The following is a 19617-nucleotide window of genomic DNA, read 5'->3' as shown; positions in this document are numbered from 1 at the left end:
TGTAAATAGCCAATTTTCACTGAGTTCTGTATCCTTCTCAACTTACGGAATTTGGAACAGGACAAGAAACTGCTGTAAGATTTGAGCAACACAGCGTATGACAGTGGATCATTGTTTCAAAAGCAGATATATTTCTGAACTTTTCCTGCTTTCGTGTAGCTTTTTTTTCCTCTTTAAACTTCTACGTTTAAAGTAATTATTAAATATACCTTTATTTTCCGTTGAATTAATATATGAAATTCTTTTCCTGCTGTTAAAGGAAAATTTTGCTACCATAGAGGTAATTTCTTGCTTTTCATATAAATTTTTTACACTGTTGTATTTTCTAAATTTTATGTCAGTTTTATTAAATAGCTTTAGATTGAGCACTTGGTGTGGTATATGGTAAATCTTCTGTCACTTGCTTTCTTTTAACTATGACTATGATCTGGTTCTGGCATGTCTGAAGTAGATTATATGTGTGTTTGCAGCATCATTTCTCAGACATTACAAGATCTGATAGGGCCTACTGAATCCTGATGGACATATTAAATCATATTTTATTTTTGTGTTTAGTGTATTGTAACTTTTTTTTTGATAAACCATGTGTACTCTTACAGTCAATTTTTGTTATTGAGAACACCGACTCCTGCACACTGTTGGTTAATGGAGAATTTAGTGTACTTCTACTGTGGTTGCTTCAGATGAGTGCCGTGTTACAGGTGGGTCATTTTTCCTATGTGTATTTAATTAACAGTGGTTTGTATATTTTGGAAGGTGATTGAAGAAATCGAAGAAATGATGCAGGAGTCACCAGACCCAGAAGATGATGAAACACCCACCCAGTCAGATCGGCTTTCAATGCTTTCCCAGGAAATTCAAACTCTTAAGAGGTCTAGTACAAGCAGTTATGAAGAGAGTAAGAAGCCTGACTTAAATCAGTACTCTTTGTGCTTTTGTGTACCTCAGCGATGTAGTGGGACCATCTCCAGAAGTCTTTGGCTCTCACAGGCTGGGTTATATACCCTTCCCCTGCCTTCCAGTGATACTCAACGCATATATTCTTCATTGCTCAGGGACTGGGTCATACTCGCCTTTGAATACTGTATTTGTCTGCTTGGGCTGCTGTAACAAAGTATCACAGGCTGGGCGACTTAAACCACAGAAATTTGTTTCTTGTAGTTGTGGAGGCTAGAAGTCCGAGATCAAGGTGTTAAGCAGGTCTCATTTCTTCTGAGGCCTCTTCCTTCTGTCCTCACATGGACTTTCCTATGTGTATCTGTGTCCTGATCTTCTCATTTTTAAGGGCGTCAGTCATGTTGGATTAGGGCCCACCCTAATGGTTTCATTTTAACTTAATTATCTCTTTGAAGACCTTATCTCCAAATACAGTCATATTCTCAGGTACTGAGGGTTAGAACTTCAATGTTGTCCTCTCACATAAAGGGAAGTGCTGAGAAAAAACTGAAAGGGGGTTTCAGGGAATATTCTTCCCTTCATCTTCCCAGTTCTCAATAAAACTCACACATTGGGGCATATGTGTTTAAATATATATTTAGCTTAATGCAACATTGTAAAGCAACTATACTCCAGGACTTCCCTGGTGGTCCAGTGGTTAAGACTCTGCCTTCCAATGCAGGGGTTGCGGATTTGATCCCTGACCAGGGAACTAAGATCCCATATGCTGCGTGGTGCAACAACAACAACAAAAAAGTGCAACTGTACTCCAGTGAAAATTAATAAAAAATATGTATTTAGCTTAATTCTTTCAACATGCCTTCTCCTCTCTTCAGAAGTGTCCCAGAGCCCTGCTAAGTTGCTTGTGATTTCTTGTCAGCAGGTATTTTCTGTACCCTTCCTCTGCTTTTGTGTTTGTTCTTTTTCTTTTACAAGCTTATTAAGTCTTGACTGAACTACTATTCATGGAATGATTGATTTTTTTTTTAACATCTTTATTGGAGTATAATTGCTTTACTGATTTTTAGACAAGTAAAAAAATTTTGTTATACTTTTCTTCTCAGCCATTTGAGAAGTAACTTTGCCCACCTACCTCTACTCAGACCTGCCCACCAGAAGTTTGAGGACTCTGAGAAGATCATGAACAATTTAATTACTTAGAATATGATTTTTTGCTCTTTGGCATTAAACACCTTGTTGTGCTGCCTTGAAACATTTTGGTCTTAGTGTCTGCTGTGCTTTGCTTTTTGGTCATAGGAGTGAAAAGGCTGTCCGTATCTGAATTAAATGAACTGCTGGAAGAAATTGAGACGGCCATCAAGGAGTACTCTGAAGAGCTGGTGCAGCAGCTGGCCCTGCGAGATGAACTGGAGTTTGAAAAGGAAGTGAAGAACAGCTTTATTTCAGTTCTCATTGAAGTGCAGAACAAACAGAAAGAGCACAAAGAAACAGCCAAAAAGAAAAAGAAGCTCAAGAACAGCAGCTCTCAGAATGGGAAGAACGAGAGAAGTCACCTGCCCGGCACAGTAAGTGATGTTTTGCATGTAGCATCGCACACTGGAAACAGCTTCAGTGGTCATTCCGGTGCTCCGGGCCAGCAGAGGCAGGCAGGGCCCATGCATACAGGAGTAGGGGTGCTTCTCACCAGAGAGCTAAAGGGATTCTGTTCAAGAATGCCACTGTGCTCTGCTCCTTCAGAAAGGTGTTTTCTTGGTGAGGGTATAATGGTTATCTGGATAATTCAATGCTGAAATATTTAGGAGGGAGGTAAGTGGAAGGAAGAGGGGGAATAAAGGAGAATGTTTGAAAGAAAAGAAGCTTCAGCAGGTGACCATTTCAATACATCAGAGTGTTAATAGGGGTGCTTTATGTTAATAGTTGGTGGGCAAATGAATGGTATTGCTTTATTGTTTTTGCTTATTTCTTGTGAGTTGTATAGTGGGAAAAAAAAGGGGTGCTTTTAGAGGTAGCTGAACTGTGCTGAGCCTAAGAGCATAGGTTGACTTGTAAACCGTTTCCTCCTGATTTATGAGTGAAGTTGGAATGTGAGGATGTCAGAGGCAGTTACATGACATCGGCCATTTGGCCTAGTATTTGGCAGACTAGAATATTACTGACTGGTAAAAACAACTTTAGGATATTTGAATCTTTGACTCTTGGTATGAAGTTTTTTGTTTTCTGCTTTTCATTTTTCCTAAGGTGTCCTGTTAACTTCACTTGATTAAATTTCATTATAAACATTAACTGTTAATTTGAGATGCATTTCCTTATTGGTCTTATGGCCATTTCATTATTCTTTGATCAGTTGAGACCTTGTACCTTGTCACCTTTATCTTGTTTGTATGTGAAGAAGTGTTGGTTTTATTTTTAGAGTAAAATAAAAGGAGAGAAACCCTTCTTTTTTTTTTTTTTTTTTTTTTTTGGTAAGAACACTGGGATTTTAATTTTGTAAACCATATATTCGAGTGCTCAAAACAGAATGTTGCCCATAGAGAATTGGGGCCTGGGCTGAGAACTTGTCTCTGCCCAAATGCAATATCACACACTACTACCAAGAGCTAACAACAGGTCTGTCCAAATGCTAAGACCAGGGACTTCGAAATCTCCATCTTAAGCCTTATAGGACTTCAGGGCAGTAAAAACTTTATCTTTCAGAGGTGGAGGGGCCTGACAGAGGCTTTGAAACCTGCTGAACAACTCCTCCCAGGGCACATCCTGGGACTCAGTTCCAATCCAAAGGCTGTAGTGCAGTTGTCGACCCCAATCTGTTAGCCGACCCCAGATAGACCCGGGAGAGCTCTGGATGGGCAAAGGGATTCATTTTTCTAAAGGGAGTGTACTTTTAAAATTCATAATATTGATAACATGGTAATGCAGATCATCACAGACTGGCTGTTATATGGTTTGCAATTATAATAGTTCTGTCTTTGACTAAGTCTTGATTCACTTTTTTCTAAAGAATACTTATCAGAGAAAGAGATCTCATTAATCAGACTCTGATGGAATTGAGGAAAGAGAGTGCAGTTCTGGGGTGCTGAGCCACCAATGAGAGTTAATACAGACAAAAAGAATCTTACCATTTAGCCCATTCATTATGCTGTTTTTGGCCTATGAGTAAATGCACATTTTCTTAGTGTAATGTCATTTGTACATAGAAAAGACAGTTTATAAGCTAACTTTGCAAAAGTTGCCAGATATGTGGAACAAAATATTTTTTAGAAATGGTAGTATTGGTTGGAAAGCGTTTAGTCACTTCTAGTGACAACAATGAAAACAACAGCACCCACCAAACAAAAAAAACCCCACCAAAACATGCAAAAACTAAAACATTTGTTTGAATATACAGTCCTGGAAAGTTTGCTTTAAAATATTAGGGACAAATTTTTGTTTCTCAGATTTTAAAAAAATCGTACCCTTTAAATGGCCCTATTATGCAAGTGTGATTAAATAAAATGCTTAGTTAAAAAGTCATAGCATGGTTGGTAATTTCTGCCTATCTGCTTTTAGGGATTACATGTAAATCCTCCGTTTATTCATGTTAACACTTGGCTGAGGAAAATAAATGTAGCCCTAGAGACATTTAAGGACTTCTTTTTCTAACTCGCATATAAAAAGGGTTAGAGTGGATTCATTGTGTAATTTTACATGGCATTTATATTGAGAAATGGATTTGACAGGGCAACATTTAGGTCTTATTTGAACCTTTATTAGTCTTGAAATAGATTCATAGGAACAGTAAAATTTTTTTCCACAATATTTGGACTTGTGAAGTTGCTTCTTGAGTTCTGATCTGCTATTTGTGTCAAAACCTTTAATCAGGCTAGTGATGGCATGGCTAAACTTGTAGCACTAGTTCCCTCCTTCTTTCTGACGCCTGAAATGACGGCAAAAGACCATTCCATTTGTGACACAAGGAGCCTGAAACCTGTGATTCTGAAAATAGTGGTTGGTGGCTCAAAAGAACCTTAAAGTGAAATGGCCAGTTGGCTAAACAGATTCCAAGATAACTTCCTTTCCAGACCTTTTGTATAATATACAATTTTGGCAAGGCCTGATCTCTGTGAGTTAGCTATCATCAGTGATACTAATTTCTAAGAATTGGTGATATCGTGCCTTACCTGTTTTCTAATAACATTGGTCACTTTTTTCTTTCTACCTTAGATATGTTTTATTAGCAGGACTTGTACTTTTTCCTTAAGCATGGAATAGCTTCCTGCCATTTTTCCTTAGCATATTTCTTTGAAACAAAACATCAATTTGTAGTTGGTATCACACTTTATCCATCATTGCTAGCTTCTTCTCTTAGGTCCAGAGATACTGTAATGAAATATCTGCGTGTGAATAGAGCAGAGTTAAACTCCTTAGGTGTTCATTTTGGAGACATACTTTGTTTGAAACATTTGCTGCAGGGAGTAAAAAATTTAGGGGGCTTAGGGATGCTATTTATAAATATTAAAATACTGAGTATTATAAAAGTGAAATGTTGATTTGTTTTAATTTTTAAAGTAATCTGTTATATGTTGGATAAGATAAAACTATTCATTAAATACTTGGAGAGTATCTTTCTTGTGCCAGACACTGAAGATACAGTGGTGAATAAAATAGGCAAGGCCCCGGGCCTCTTGGAGCTTACATTCTAATGCGGGATGCAGGCACTAAACAAAGAAAAGAATGAATAGACAGCGTAACTTCAGGTAGTAATAAATGCCACAGAGAAAACGAAAGGCTTGGTAAGGTTATTAGCAGTGCTGTGGGGAGCTGTTTTCAAAGGGGTGGCCACTGTGTCACTGCCCCTCCTGATTGGCAGGGCAGGCTGTTCTTTCCCTCTCCAATTCTCTGTTTGGACGGTGGGTTGGAAGAGTGGATCTTCTCCTTGGCAAATGAGACTCAACAGATTCAACAACTTTCTATCTCCTTTATCCTGTTCAAAATCTAGAGAAACGGGTGGGGAATAGAGACTGGAATGGCTGAAGGGCACTGTCTGTTAATGGGTTTGATGACCCACATGTACTTCTTTCAACTGACTATGCTGTTTTGGGCTGTGATGCTTCTATTTATGCTCCTGCCTTTTCCTAGAGCAGCCCTCCTTCTCCTTTCCTGCTTCCACTGTCCGCTTGGGAGGTTTTTTGTTTTTTTTTTTTTTTGCTCTACGCGGGCCTCTCACTGTTGTGGCCTCTCCCGCTGCGGAGCACAGGCTCCGGACGCGCAGGCTCAGCGGCCATGGCTCACGGGCCCAGCCGCTCCGCGACATGTGGGATCCTCCCGGACCGGGGCACGAACCCGTATCCCCTGCATCGGCAGGCGGACTCTTCAACCACTGCGCCACCAGGGAAACCCATGGGAAGGTTTTTTTTTTTTTTTTTTTTTAAACTTATTCTTCAAAATCATGGTCAAGCGTTGTCTTCCTTTCTTAGAACTTTTCTAGATGACTCTTCCTCCACTGCAGAATTGACAACTCTCTCCTTCTGGGGTTAATATTATTCCTCTTAACTATTTCTGTTAGTACTGTCATATCATATTGCAATTTTTTGTTTTCATGTCTGTCTCTGTTAGGCTCCCTAAGGATAGAAAATGTAACTTTATTTTCATGGTATACCCAGGTCCCACATGAGGTACTCAATAAACTCCTGATGAATAAATAGTTAAGAAAAGATTTCTTTTTTTTTTTGCAAATCTGTATTTCTGCCAGGTGCCAGATGTATTGAGGCTGAATTGCACAGTGATTCAGAACTTTGGGTTAAGAGCTGTGTTTGAATCATGATCCTGCCACTGGGTACATACCCCTTTGCATTTTGGAGGAATTAAATGAAATAATGTATGTAAGACTAGCATATATCCTGAGTAAATGCTAGTTATTACATGTCCAACTGTTTACTAAACATTTCTCCCTGAATATCTTACGGGCATCGAAATTTATCTTATCAGACTAATGTTACCATTTTCCTGAAGGTGAATTTATTCCTATATATTTCTTTTGTCAGTGAAACCAGTCTACTCATGCACCAAAACCAGTGGAATTTTTTTTTAAGTTTATTTTTTGTTTAGAGGAATAGGTGGATATGTTTTTATTTTTTATTTTTAAATGTTTATTTTTTAATAGGAACAAACTACTTATATTGTCTTTATTCAGAAAGAAAAAGTGAATTACAACACTCAAGGATATCCTTTTCTGCAATACAGTTGACCCTTGAACTAATCAGGGGTTAGGGGCACCGACCCTCTGCTCAGACAAAAAATCAAAACCAGTGGAATTTTTAGGTCAAAGAATATCCGGTTTTAAACAACAGTCTTTTCAAATTGTCCTACATAAACGTTACCCAGTAACAGCATAAGTAACTGGCCATTTCTCCAAACCTCCAACTTATGATGGATATTATTAATCTTCTCATATATACTGATCTGATAGGCAAATAAGGTTTTGATCTATTGACTGTACTCTTTTGTGTGTTGCCTATTATATCACATTTGAGTTGTTTTTCCTATTTATTTATGAGGGTGCACGTACTTCTTATGTCCTAGTACTATATTCTACTGTAATCATTTGCTTAAATCTCTCCTTAGAAAAAAGTGCAGCCTTCCCAAAGGCTCATTCACATTGTTTCCCCAGCACCTCACCTAATTTTTCACTTAATGCATGTTTGTTAAATTGAAACTTCACTGTAAAGGAGATGGAATCCCAGAGGATTTGTGGTATTTGAATGATTATTCTTCTGTCAGAGATTTTTTTCTTGGCCAGTCTTCTGTTTATATCAAATAGATTCACAGGTCACTGAATTCCAGTGGCAGTTCACGTGAGTAGAAGAACAAGTTGAAGTACATCAGTTATCTTTAAACTAGTAATTTAAAAAATTAAAGTAATTTAGTAGTGGTTGTCATCTGGAGTTATCTGAAGTTGTAAAGACATTAGTATTTACCTGCCTAACATCATACCTTACTTAGTAAGCTTATAAGGATGAAAATAGACGTACTTCCTCCTTTAGAATCCAATGTTTGTAAATTAAAGTCATGTGTAAGGCTTCTTATTCGAAGTCTAGGATTGAAAAGATGGGAATGTATAGTATCTTTTCTGTTGTCCATATCACATTGAACTTTCAAGAGAGAGTTCTAGTGTGTTGCTCTCACCACCAGCAAAAATGTATAATTCCTTCAATCTAACCTGAAGTTTATTCTGAAAACTTCTGGGGTATTAGCAGTCAGTGACTCCATTGTAAAAAGAATCATATTATCCTAATTTATTGCTTTTGGGGGTTGGAGAGAGAACTGCTTAAGGATGAGGAGGAGCTAGGGCTTGAATGATAGATGCTCTTTCTTGTATATATTTTTCTTTCACAGATGCATTGTTCCATCTGTCTTTATGATTCACGTAGCTCATATTCTGACTAATAGTCAATCTATTTTGTTTCTCTTTTACATGCAAAAATGCCCCAGTAATATTTTTTCATTTAATCTTGACCAAAGCTGACTTTAAGGTAAGAGAAATTTATTTTTGTTTAGACAGCTACTATTAGATTGTTCTGAAGTTGGTCTAATTTATGCTAGCAATAAGCCTGGAAGGAATTGTTCTGGCACAACTATTTGAATTTGGTGCTTTTTAAAATAATAAGGACCTGGCTTTTTGTTGTTGTTGTGCCTTCTTTTCAACTTGGAATTTTAAAATTTCACGTTTGCTAAGATGATTTAGCCCAGGGATAGGCAAAGCAAACTACTGCCTGAGGGCCAAATCAACCCTCTCTGTTTTATAAATAAAGTTTTATTGGAACACAGCTATGTCATTTCATTTACACGTGGTCTATGACTGCTTTGGTGTTACAAGGACAGAGTTGAATAGTTGTGACAGACTGTGTGGGCTGCAAATCTAAAATATCTACTATCTAGCCCTTTATAGAAAAGTTTGCCAACCCCTGATTTAGACTAAAATTTGATAAAATTAAAAATTAGAAGAAAAAAGATGTAAACTCCATTTAAGCGAGTTTGTGTAGATAAAGAAATCACTATATTGTGACTAAAATTTATTATAAAACGTAGCCTTGTTTTATCCTAAGAGTGTGTTGAGTTACTCCTTTGCTCAGGGCCCCTCCAGCAGCCTGAGTTGTGCCCGTAGATGGTGACCATCCATCTCCAAGTCACGTGCCGCAGGCACCCCACCTAGCAACAGCCCTTTGTGCTGTGTGTGTCAGATGCCCAGTATGCTGGGTGAAGAGAGTCAGCAGGTAGCCCAGTTGTCCCCAGATTGGGGGCAAATGAAAAAAATAAAAATGTTGGCAGTGCTCCGGGCACATTTTGTTTATACACAGTGATAAAAGGTAGTTTAAAGAAGGTAGAGGAGGGCTTCCCGGGTGGCACAGTGGTTGAGAGTCCGCCTGCCGATGCGGGGGACGCGGGTTTGTGCACCGGTCCGGGAGGATCCCCCATGTCGCTGAGCGGCTGGGCCCGTGAGCCATGGCTGCTGAGTCTGCGCGTCCGGAGCCTGTGCTCCGCAACAGGAGAGGCCACAGCAGTGAGAGGCCCGCGTACTGCAAAAAAAAAAAGGCAGAGGAGAAGGGGGAAAAGGGCTGTGTCCTCCCCTTTTCTAAGTAGTGGTAGTTGAGAGGATAAAGTCTGCCCTGTATACATACTTGAATGTAAATACTAACACATTTTCAACAATAATTTGTTGGTGATCTTTGATAGTATTTGTTTGCATTTATTTATTTCAAAGAATATTTCTAAAAATTAGTGTTAGGCATAAAATGGAAAGTCATTGTAGGGTGGAGAGAAACTTAGTCGTGCCATGTTTATTGTTTTAATAATTCATATCTATGAATTACGAATTATTTTAGATGTGGAACAAATTTGTTTTTTGAAAGGTAGTATTGCCTAGAGAAATATGTTATCACCAGTTTTTGATATCTTACCATTATCCACTATTCATTTTCTGCAATGGTTTTTTGGTGTTAGACTGGTAATAGGGAGCTTTTATGACTCAGCAGTTACTGTAATAAAAATCAGGAGTCTATCTTTTTCTTTTAATTTATTATTTATTTATAAATTTATTTTATTTATTTATTTTTGGCTGCACTGGGTCTTTGTTGCTGCGCGCGGGCTTTCTCTAGTTTCTGCGAGCGGGGGCTACTCTTTTTCCCCTGCATCGGCAGGCGGACTCTCAACCACTCTGCCACCAGGGAAGGCCCGGCAGGCGAATTCTTAACCACTGCACCACCAAGGAAGCCCAGGAGTCTGTTCCTGACTCCTTTATGTCTTGGAAAGGTTTGTTAATTATTTGTTGGTATAATACAAATTCACGTAAAAACCATGATATGCCAGGAAATTGTGATCTTATTATATATTTAGAATATCTGTAAGTATTAGAAAAGAGTTTATAAAACTGACAGGGTTAATTATTTTACTCTAGTTTTAGTAGCTTTGAAAATGTTTGCCAATAGTTAATTACCATATTAAGATTAAATTACTTAAAAATTTTAAAAGATCTTCAGATACAAAAAACTAAATTGATGCCAGTCCATTTAACTCCTAACTTTGAAAATATTCGTTCACATCTTTCTGCTTTGAGATTGAACTTATAAATTAGTAGTTCAATATTTAAGACATGTTCAAATATTTATCTGCTTTGGTGTAACTCATATTTTCTAACTTACTTGGATCTTTTTCAAAAAAATATTTTTTTGGTAGAATTTGCATTTATAACTGATTTATCATTCACATTAAAATTATTTGATTTGAAGAAGTGTCAAAACAAGCAAGATCAATTTTTACATCTTAGGTAATAGCTTACTAATTATTTGAATGTTTTTACTTTTTTTTTTACATTTAACTATTGCTTTCAATTTTATGCTGTTCTCATGTTTTGTATTTTGATTATTTTAAGAGTTTTAACTAAAACATTAACTACTATTCCATAAATTAATATTTGAAATCATGTCACTCAAGCTACTAAAAATGATGTGATGTATAAAGGACAATAATTATGTTTGAATTTTATTTCTTTTGAACCTCAAGTATAAAGAATATTAATGGAGTGAGAGCATAGATTAGAGTCAGAAATAGATGAAAAAGCATTTCCTAATTGCTTTTCCCAACCTTTTTTTCTGATATTGAGCTTTGATATTGAGATTTTTAAAAGCTTTCCTGGCTAGTTAGAGATCTGTGCCACTGGGATCAGGTGAGGCCTCAGCGTAAGAGAAGAGCTAAGAAGAGTTTGATAGCAGGAATAGTCTGAATTTCCTGACCTCTGGGTTAGTTTGGCTTTTCCCTGTCTTGGATCCTGCTTTCTGTGAAATTCGTTGATCTGGTGAATATACTGTGCAGAGAATGAGTTGGTATGGTTAAGACTCTGGAAAAGAATGAACAAACCACAACTCTGTATCTGATTCCGTGTTGCTTTTCAGTTTAGGTGGTATTTTCTAGCTCTTTTCTTTTTATTATTCAGAAAGACCTTGAATTACCTAAAAGTGTTACTTGTTTTCTGTTCAAGCTTTCTGGCTGATTCAGTCTCAGACAGTAGTATCTTTTCCTTGTGTTGTCTTCAGTCCTTTTAACCTAGAGACTATAATCAGGGTGGTTATTTCTCAGTTGCCATTTTATTTGTATGAGGAGAACTTGAAATACTGTTGTTTACTGTTTGGGAGAAAAGCAGAAAGGTGTGGTTATTTCTGTTTGGGAGTTATGTCCCAAATGTTGGTCTAGCCTTTTGAAGGGAATACAGCCCAGACATTTTCTGAACATTTATATTTGTTGAACACCCTGCTAAGTGCTTCCCATGGATTATTTCATTTAATCCTCACAACAACCTTATAAAGCAGGTATTATCGTTGCTGCCATTTCATAAATGGGTGAAGAAAAGCTCAGCAGGCCTTAGCTCACAGAACCAGTGTACATTGGAGCGAGGATGTACAGAGTTGTACAGAGGTGGGTGCAGGGAACCCATGGCTCTGGGAGTTCTGTGCAGGTGTATCGTGGATGGGCATGGAGGTCTTGGCTTATTTCTTTGTCTTTCAGATTTTTATAGATTTTTTTTTTTCTTCTATATCTTGTTTACACTTGGTAGTTCCTGGTTTCGTCTGAGAAAATTTTCCAGAGAATGACTGATTTTGAGACTTTAATACATACTCACACCAGGGAAGCAAATGGTCGTGAGGCAGTAGTGAGTATGCCCAGTATGAACCATGTGACTGAGGCCCTGAACTCAGTAAACCCCTTCCCCTGTCCTTGCCACGTTACTTTGGCACTTTGTCAGCGGTGAGGGGAAGAATAAAGTGAATACTGTAATGCTTAATCATTTTCCTGCTTATAAAAGGGCTCCCATCAAAAACTGCATTCTGCGAAGGGCATTTTACAGAGCTATTAACTCCTTCATAAAGGTGCAGTGGATAGATTACAAAATAATTTTAGACTCACAGAATCTTCACAAGCGCTTTGCTTTGAATTTTTTTTTTTTTTTTTAAACATCTTTATTGGGGTATAATTGCTTTACAATGGTGTTTGCTTTGAATTTGAACATTTGGAACCTTTACTTCAAATCGAGAAGTGGTGGATTACTTGGAGGCATGATTGGGCTTTCTGACATAGTTAATACTGCTGTTACTTTAATTAAACTGTAACAACCCTTTATTGAATGTCCTTTGTTTCATCGAGCATTCATAACCTTGAGACTTAACTTCTGTCAGTGCTTTGACATAGCTCTGGCACTGTCACCTTCAGAAATGTTCAACAAAGAAATGCCTCTCTTCTTCCCTCCATCCCTCCCCTCCCCCACTTACAAAATGTAAGCATAGAGAAAGTCTTCCCTCTGGCCCAGTTAAGTACCATAGGCACCTAATAACACTATATCTGCCCTCAAGCATGTAAATGCAGTGTTCCTAAATGAGGTGATGTTTACTAAAAGTAAATTTAGTCTGCCTCTGAGGTTTTATCTTTTTAAAATTCATTTTGCCTTCCAAGAGAGTGTATTTTTGGAATTTTTAGGGCAGTTGTGAAGCAGACTCTGTTGTGTGTTTTGCGGAGCTCTTTTCCTTTTCCTTCCTTGTCTCGCTGGGAGTCTTTTCATTCTGTGATCCTTCTAGTTCATTGACCTTCTTCTACTTGCCACGCTTTTATTATCCCAGGGGTTTTATATTTCTTAGTCACTACACTGTTTTACAAACCATGTCAATAGGATGATTTTATCTTTATTAATCTCATGTTGACTTCTCAGACTAGGTTCTTCAGTGGGCTTTTCCAGAACTCTGCTGTTCACACCTTTGACAAAAAACTTTATATCTCGTCATGTCATCCTTCTTCTGTTCACCCTCAGGTTATTTTTGCCTTTTAGCTCTTTTAAAAAAGTTCCTCTCCTGCAAAAAGTCAAGAAGCCTCCCAATATGGTTATCACAGGCTCTAAGACTGGTCTTAGGTGTGTTACAACTTCAGCTTAGCAGACGTTTATAAATGCCTGCTGTGGCACAGGCCCTGTGCAGGTCACTGGGATGGAGAGACTAAGACCTAGTCTCTTCTCTTCAAAGTGTACTCATGTCACAGAAGAAAAAGGAAGCCACGGGAGTAGACAGCTCTGAATGTATCATCTCGCTGGGCAACTCTGTCATTCTAGAGCACTAATATCATAGCTTATGTGACCTTTTAGTCTTGTACTGTTCTGTGTGCATGCGTGTGTGTGCGTGCATATGTATGGTTTGGATTTGCCTTCCTAAAAAATCATGTATCTTCTAGGTGGAGTTAACTTGTAGATTCACAGAAGTTACAAACGAGAAGACCTTTAAAAAAGACATCATTTAATCATCCATTTCACAGATGAGGAAATGGGCCTCTGCAGGCTTAGGGACGGCTGTCATGTCACACAGTTAGTGGCAAAGCTGGGAGAGAGCCCAGATTTCTGATTTCTAGTCCAACATTTTTCTATCCAAGAAGACTGTTGAAAAATTTTTCTGATTCCAAATACTTTTAACTAAGGTATGATTCCTGGTTTCATTAAAAAAAAAATAAATCTGGAAGTATTTCACTGTTAGGGGAAGTAGTTGCTGAAGCATTTTGCAGTTGAAGCCAGTGACGATCAGTCAAGTGCCTCCTGCCTGCTGAGGATGGGCTTGTGCTTTGTGGGCATACAAAAGGGGTATCTGACATTTCTCTCCTTAAAGATTTTGAGATGGGGTTGAGCTTATGAAAAATTAACCTAACCAAAACTTTCTTTTTCCTTTCTGTTCTGTTTTTTAGATCTTGTGCCTCATCCCCACGTTAAAAAAAACAAAAACAAAAACCTCTTTCTTTTTCCCAGTTTTATTGAGAAATAAATGCCGTACATTGCTGTGTAAGTTTAAGGTATATAGCATGAAGTTTTGATTTATAAATATGGTGAAATGATTACCACAGTAGGACCAGCTAACATCCATCTTCTCATATAGGTACAATTAAAAGAAAGAAGAAAGGAGAAAAAAGGTTTTCCTTGTGATGAGAACTCCTAGGATTTACTCTTCTACATCATACGTCAGTGTTAAGTAAAGCCATCACGTTGTACATTACATCACTACTGCTTATCTCATAACTGGAAGTTTATACTGGTTGACCACCTTCCTCCAGTCCCCTCACCCCACACCCTCCACCTGTGGTAACCACAAGTTTGATCTCTTTTCCTATGAGTTTAGGTTTTTATTTTATTTTTTTAAGATTCCACATATAAGTGAGATCATACACTATTTGTCTTTCTCTGTCTGACTCACTTCACTTAGCATAATGCCTTCAAGGTCCATCTGTGTGGCAAATTATAAACTTTTATCTTTTCATTTAGTACTATTAGAAAAACATATATTGATATCTAATTATGTGCCGGGCATGGGTGTTAAGGATGCAGAGTAAATCTCAGCCTCCAGGGACATGCGGCCTGTGGGCTGGGGATCCGATAACGGACCATCCAATGCACATGCAGTGATTCTCAACCAGGCCAGTTCTGTCCCCCAGGAGACATTAGGGAATGCCCGGAAATGTTCGTCACTGTCACTGCTTGGCGGGGGGTGGGGGTGGGGGGGTGTCACTGACATCCAGCTGAGTAGAGGCCAGAGATGCCATTCAACATCCTACAATTCACAGGACTGCTCCCCCATCAAAGGATTACATATCTGTAATTCAATGTCAGTAGTGTCAAGGTTGAGAAACCTGGGGATAGGGTAATTATTGCTGTATTCAAAACAGCTACCACGTTTTTAGTGCTTTCTGTGCCTGGTACTGTCCTGTGGTAGCGGTGTGTGTACATTACTATCACCCCTCGTTTGGTTGAGGGGTCTGAATTGAATCCTGAGGACAAGCAGAGGAAGCAGGGGACAGGATACTGAGCAGAGGGGGTGGTGTGGGCAACCACCTGGAGGTGACAGGGCACCTGGGGAGCCACAGGTTGTTCGTATGGCCAGAGGCTGAGGGAGGAAGTAAGTCAAGAAGAAGAGGGTGTGGGGTAACAAAGTAGAAGCCAGAAGATGGAGGGCTTTGTACTGTATGCCTCGCTATGGCATTTGGGCCTTATTTAAAGGCTGTAGGAAACCAAGGAGAGGTTTTGAGTGGCTTGTTACATATTCAGATTTGTCTCTTGGAAGGGTAACTTCAGAGTTTCAAGGAGAACATAATCGGAAGGAGACAACTGGAGATAAGGAATTGATTTGGAGGCTGTTGCCATCATCAGGAAAGAATTGAGCCAAGGAAGTGACAGCAATGGGAAAATAGTTGTATTTCAGAGATATTAAGGCAGTTGAATCTATCGGCTGGGGCTCTGGAGAAGGGAGAGGCCAGGGTTGGGTCACTGATTTCTGCCTTGGGGTGGCATAGATAGAACATGCGTACCCTTTCCGCAAAGTGAGATATGCAAATCTCTTCAGCAGTAACTGCATCTAGCACAGTATCCTTGGGGGATGTCTGTCCTTCCCATCAGCTCTGGATGATGTAGCTCCTCATGGTACAAAGAGCAAGCCTCCCATTCCAGCACATCCAGCACATGAAGATGGGGAGAGGACAGGGCCGCTGTAATAAAACCTTCTTATTGGAAGGAGGGGAGAATGGAAATACTCAGTAGCTACTGTTTCACATCCTGCTGCAGCAGAATAACAGGACCCCTGCTCACTGGCCGCAGGGTGAACTCGTTGGTTGGCCAGTTTGGCTGCTTTTGGTTTTGTTCTGAGAGGATCTCTTGTCCATTGTCCTTTGTAGCTCATCTGGGAGTGTGTATAATTCATGTTTCAGCTCAGATGTCACCTCCTAGGAGAACTTTTCTCTGACCTCCCAGTATGAAGTAGGCATCCAGTTTTTAATTGTTGTAGCTATTGGCAGGGCGTGCATTATGTGCAGTTATCTAGTTCCTTGTTTTATTTTTTCTGCTCCTCTTAGGCTGGAATGTCAGGTCATGAGGATGGGAGGGGCCTTGGCTGACGTGTTCACTTTGAATCCTTAATACCTGAAATAATATGTGGCTCAGTATATTTTTTCAAAGAATGAATAAATGAAGGAGAGAGGTATAGAATGCTGAAGGAGAAACAGGCTTTAAATTAAAAAAAAATTGCTGGGGGAGAGGAAGATGAATTCAGTCTTGGATATGATGCGTTTTTGGAATGTTTAAGTACAAGTGTCCAACAGACCACTAAACGTACAAGTCCGAAGCTCAGGAGGGAAATTAAAATAAAGGTATAGCCAGTGTTTCTTGAGCCCTTCCTTTGTGCCAGGCTCTGTTCCAAGCACTTGATTGCTCTTAGTAAAGTGGAGCTGTAGATCTACAGAGGCAGAAGTCGGAGTGGGAAAAGTCAGTGTGCATGAGAAAAAAAATAGGGACACAATCCCTGGGAAATACCCGTATATAAGAGGTGAGCAAAGAGGCACTTCTCAGAAGAAGCAGCCCAGAGGCAGGGGGGACTCTGGGAGAGTGTGGTGTCTAGGAACCCAGGCAGGCAGGGAGAAGAGCTTACTGGATGTCTGCGAGGGATCTGAAAGGTGTCCGCAGACCTTGGCATCAAAGAAATGACGCTGGGCAGAGCTGTTTCTGGAAACCCTGGCGAAAGAGAGGTTGAGTGTTTCAGAATTTAAAGTTGGCAATGTGGGAAAGAGCTAGCAGAGAGGAAGAGTTTGAACATGGAGTGAAGGGAGAAAATTGTTAGTGATTTCTGGGGAGGTGGGAGTTGATGGCAGCTGGAGCGTTGGGGGTGGAACGTTCTCAGCGGTTCCTCATAGTTGGTTTCTTTGTGCTTCGCCTGAATGTTCTGATTTTTCTTGTTCTGTCATTTTCCCAGTTGAACCTTGTTGGCTGCTGTGTTGCTTGCCTGGTCAGGATACAGTGGGGCCTGACTGGCCACAGCTACTGACTCAGCTGTGGCTGAGTCATCAGCCGCAAGGGCAAAGGTTCTACTGGGAGTTCCTTTACTTAACTTCTTTCGTTTTGTATGTTCCTAAGTTACTGTGGCTTCACATGATTGCATTTTCATTTATTTCCACTAAGCCTGGTTGCATGAAAGCCATCTTTCACAAAGACTCAGGCTATTGGCAGTTGAAATGGCTCTGTAATGTCCACAACTGGACATTTAATAAAGAAATTTAAATTACAGCTTAAGAATTTAAAAATTTGCATAAACTACTCCCACCCCCACCCGCAAGAGACGGGAATTAGGTTGCCAATTGGGAAAGGTAAAGATGGTGTTTTTAGAATACACTGTTCAAATATGAAGTATACCTTAGTTTTCTGATACATGGACTCTAAAATGCTTCATCTTGCTTGAGATTTTCTGAATTTGTATCTGGCTTTAACATGCCTGTAGATAATGGAGTGAAGTAATACAGAAAATTCAGTATTTTTCTCTTTGTTGCTTTTGAAAGGAACTACGTTTGATAGACATAATTTTTTTAAAAAAAGAGCTGACTGGTTTATTTGAAGAGTTTCCCGTAAGTTTTATTGCAGATGCTGGAGGCTAAGAGGTCCTTTCTTTTGATAATCTCTTTAAAAAATGTGAACAAGTTATATGATAGCATGTGAAAAATCTACAGACATGGTTACCTGTAGGTTTTCTTTTAAAACTAGCCTACTTCATCAAAAGAAGAGTTACGCTGCTAGCAAAGTACAGCATGTTTAGTGGAGCTGTCTTGACCTGGACCACACTTTGAGAATCACTGGGCTACATTATGCCTTTCTTGAGAGCAGAAACCATTGCCTTAGTTTCCTTTTTTCTGTTCATTAGGGCCTGGTAAAATACTCTTTATATTGACTCCTCAAATGTATTTACCGATTCAACGCACCCCTATAAAATTACAGGGGGAGGAAGCATCCGGTGAATCAGGACTGAACTTCCTTTTCAGAATGCCTTTCCCCTTAATTAGTCATGCTGTAAGAGGATCCATCGAAGTCCTTTGACTCAGCAGCCCCAGAGGTGCCACTGGACTCTTTTTGACTGTCTGATGACATTGTAGGCTGGTTACAAATCAAGATGAGTAGTGTAGGAAAACAATATTCCCTTTTCAGTACAACAAATTCTAGTAAGTCTTGGAGGTTGCTGGGAGAAAAAAGCTAGAATTATTTCCTAGAAACAGAATGGAAAAGTCCGCAGAAGTCTTAGGGGGCCTCGCTGGCACATGGGATCCACTCTGCTCTCCAGGAAGCATATGTGCTCTTCCAGTTCGAATTTTCTGCCCCAAGGCGATGGCAGGTGTCCTGAAGAGTGAGTGGGAAGCAATAATCAGCTCTCCGAGTAACAGCATTTTCATTTGCCAAGTGTTATGTTAATGTTCTCCGAACTTATGGTAGAAATATGCAAACTTAGACTGAAAATATGCATACTGTCAGTATTAAGTTTTCAGACTTTTGAAAAAATGTAGGTAAACAATATCAAAAGGTATCTTTAAAGTTATGTGGTAAATTTTGCATAAAACAAATATGTGTACAACTTATAGTGTTTATATTGGAGCACATTTATCAGCTACATCAGGAAAAACTTCATATATAGTTGCGTGAAAGTAGTTGCTTTTGCATTTGACTTGCAAAGAAATGGAAGCGAAAACATTTTAAAACAGCATGATTTTGTCTGCTTTATCTGAATGAGTTAGTGGCATTTTCTAACTGCTTGCCTCTTGGGTACATACGTCATCATGGTACATTCTTACTAATAGTCTTTGAACTTCTTTCTCTGTCCTTTTCTTCTGGGCCGTATATCGCTGCCTTTAGCGCTTCAGCATGGAAGGGATCTCAAATGTCATTCAGAATGGCCTCCGCCACACCTTTGGAAATTCAGGTGGAGAGAAACAGGTGCTCGGTTATTCTTATTTTCCTCATTCTGTTTTTTCATTCTCTGTGTAAGTGAAGGTCCTGAAAGCTGGCAGTCTTACTAATCTACTAAGACTATTGCTTAAAGAAATGAAGTTCATTATATTTATAGCCTTGATAATGCATAGAATTTCCCTTTAGGAAAAAGCATTTTTCAAATTAGACAGTAGATTCAGCGTATTCTTTTTTTTTTTTTTTTTTTTTGCGGTACGCGAGCATCTCACTGTTGTGGCCTCTCCCGTTGCAGAGCACAGGCTCCGGATGCACAGGCTCAGCGGCTATGGCTCACGGGCCCAGCCGCTTCATGGCATGTGGGATCTTCCCAGACCAGGGCACAAACGCGTGTCCCCTGCATCGGCAGGCGGACTCTCGACCACTGCACCACCAGGGAAGCCCCAGTGTGTTCTTAATACATG

The 19617-nt window shown here is 39.3% G+C and overlaps 1 protein-coding gene across 2 annotated transcripts in view; it reads left to right on the top strand.

Annotated features, from left to right (window-relative positions):
• The window catches only part of FEZ2 (fasciculation and elongation protein zeta 2), a 42537-nt gene that overhangs the window by 13282 nt on the left and 9638 nt on the right, over positions 1-19617 (top strand). Inside the window, exons 4-6 of one of the 2 annotated variants that reach the window (XM_024753623.1) lie at positions 757-898; positions 2194-2462; positions 19103-19183. In XM_024753623.1, coding sequence (XP_024609391.1) covers positions 757-898; positions 2194-2462; positions 19103-19183 — 492 coding nt within the window. The remainder of the gene's footprint in view (positions 1-756; positions 899-2193; positions 2463-19102; positions 19184-19617) is intronic. The other variant, XM_024753624.1, reaches the window with a different exon arrangement.

This window comes from Neophocaena asiaeorientalis, unplaced genomic scaffold (genome assembly GCF_003031525.2).
Source record: "Neophocaena asiaeorientalis asiaeorientalis breed wild unplaced genomic scaffold, Neophocaena_asiaeorientalis_V1.1 scaffold171, whole genome shotgun sequence".
In the NCBI taxonomy this organism is placed as follows: Eukaryota; Metazoa; Chordata; class Mammalia; order Artiodactyla; family Phocoenidae; genus Neophocaena; species Neophocaena asiaeorientalis.
Note: the sequence above shows the minus strand (reverse complement) of the source record. Positions and strands in the feature narration are given on the sequence as shown.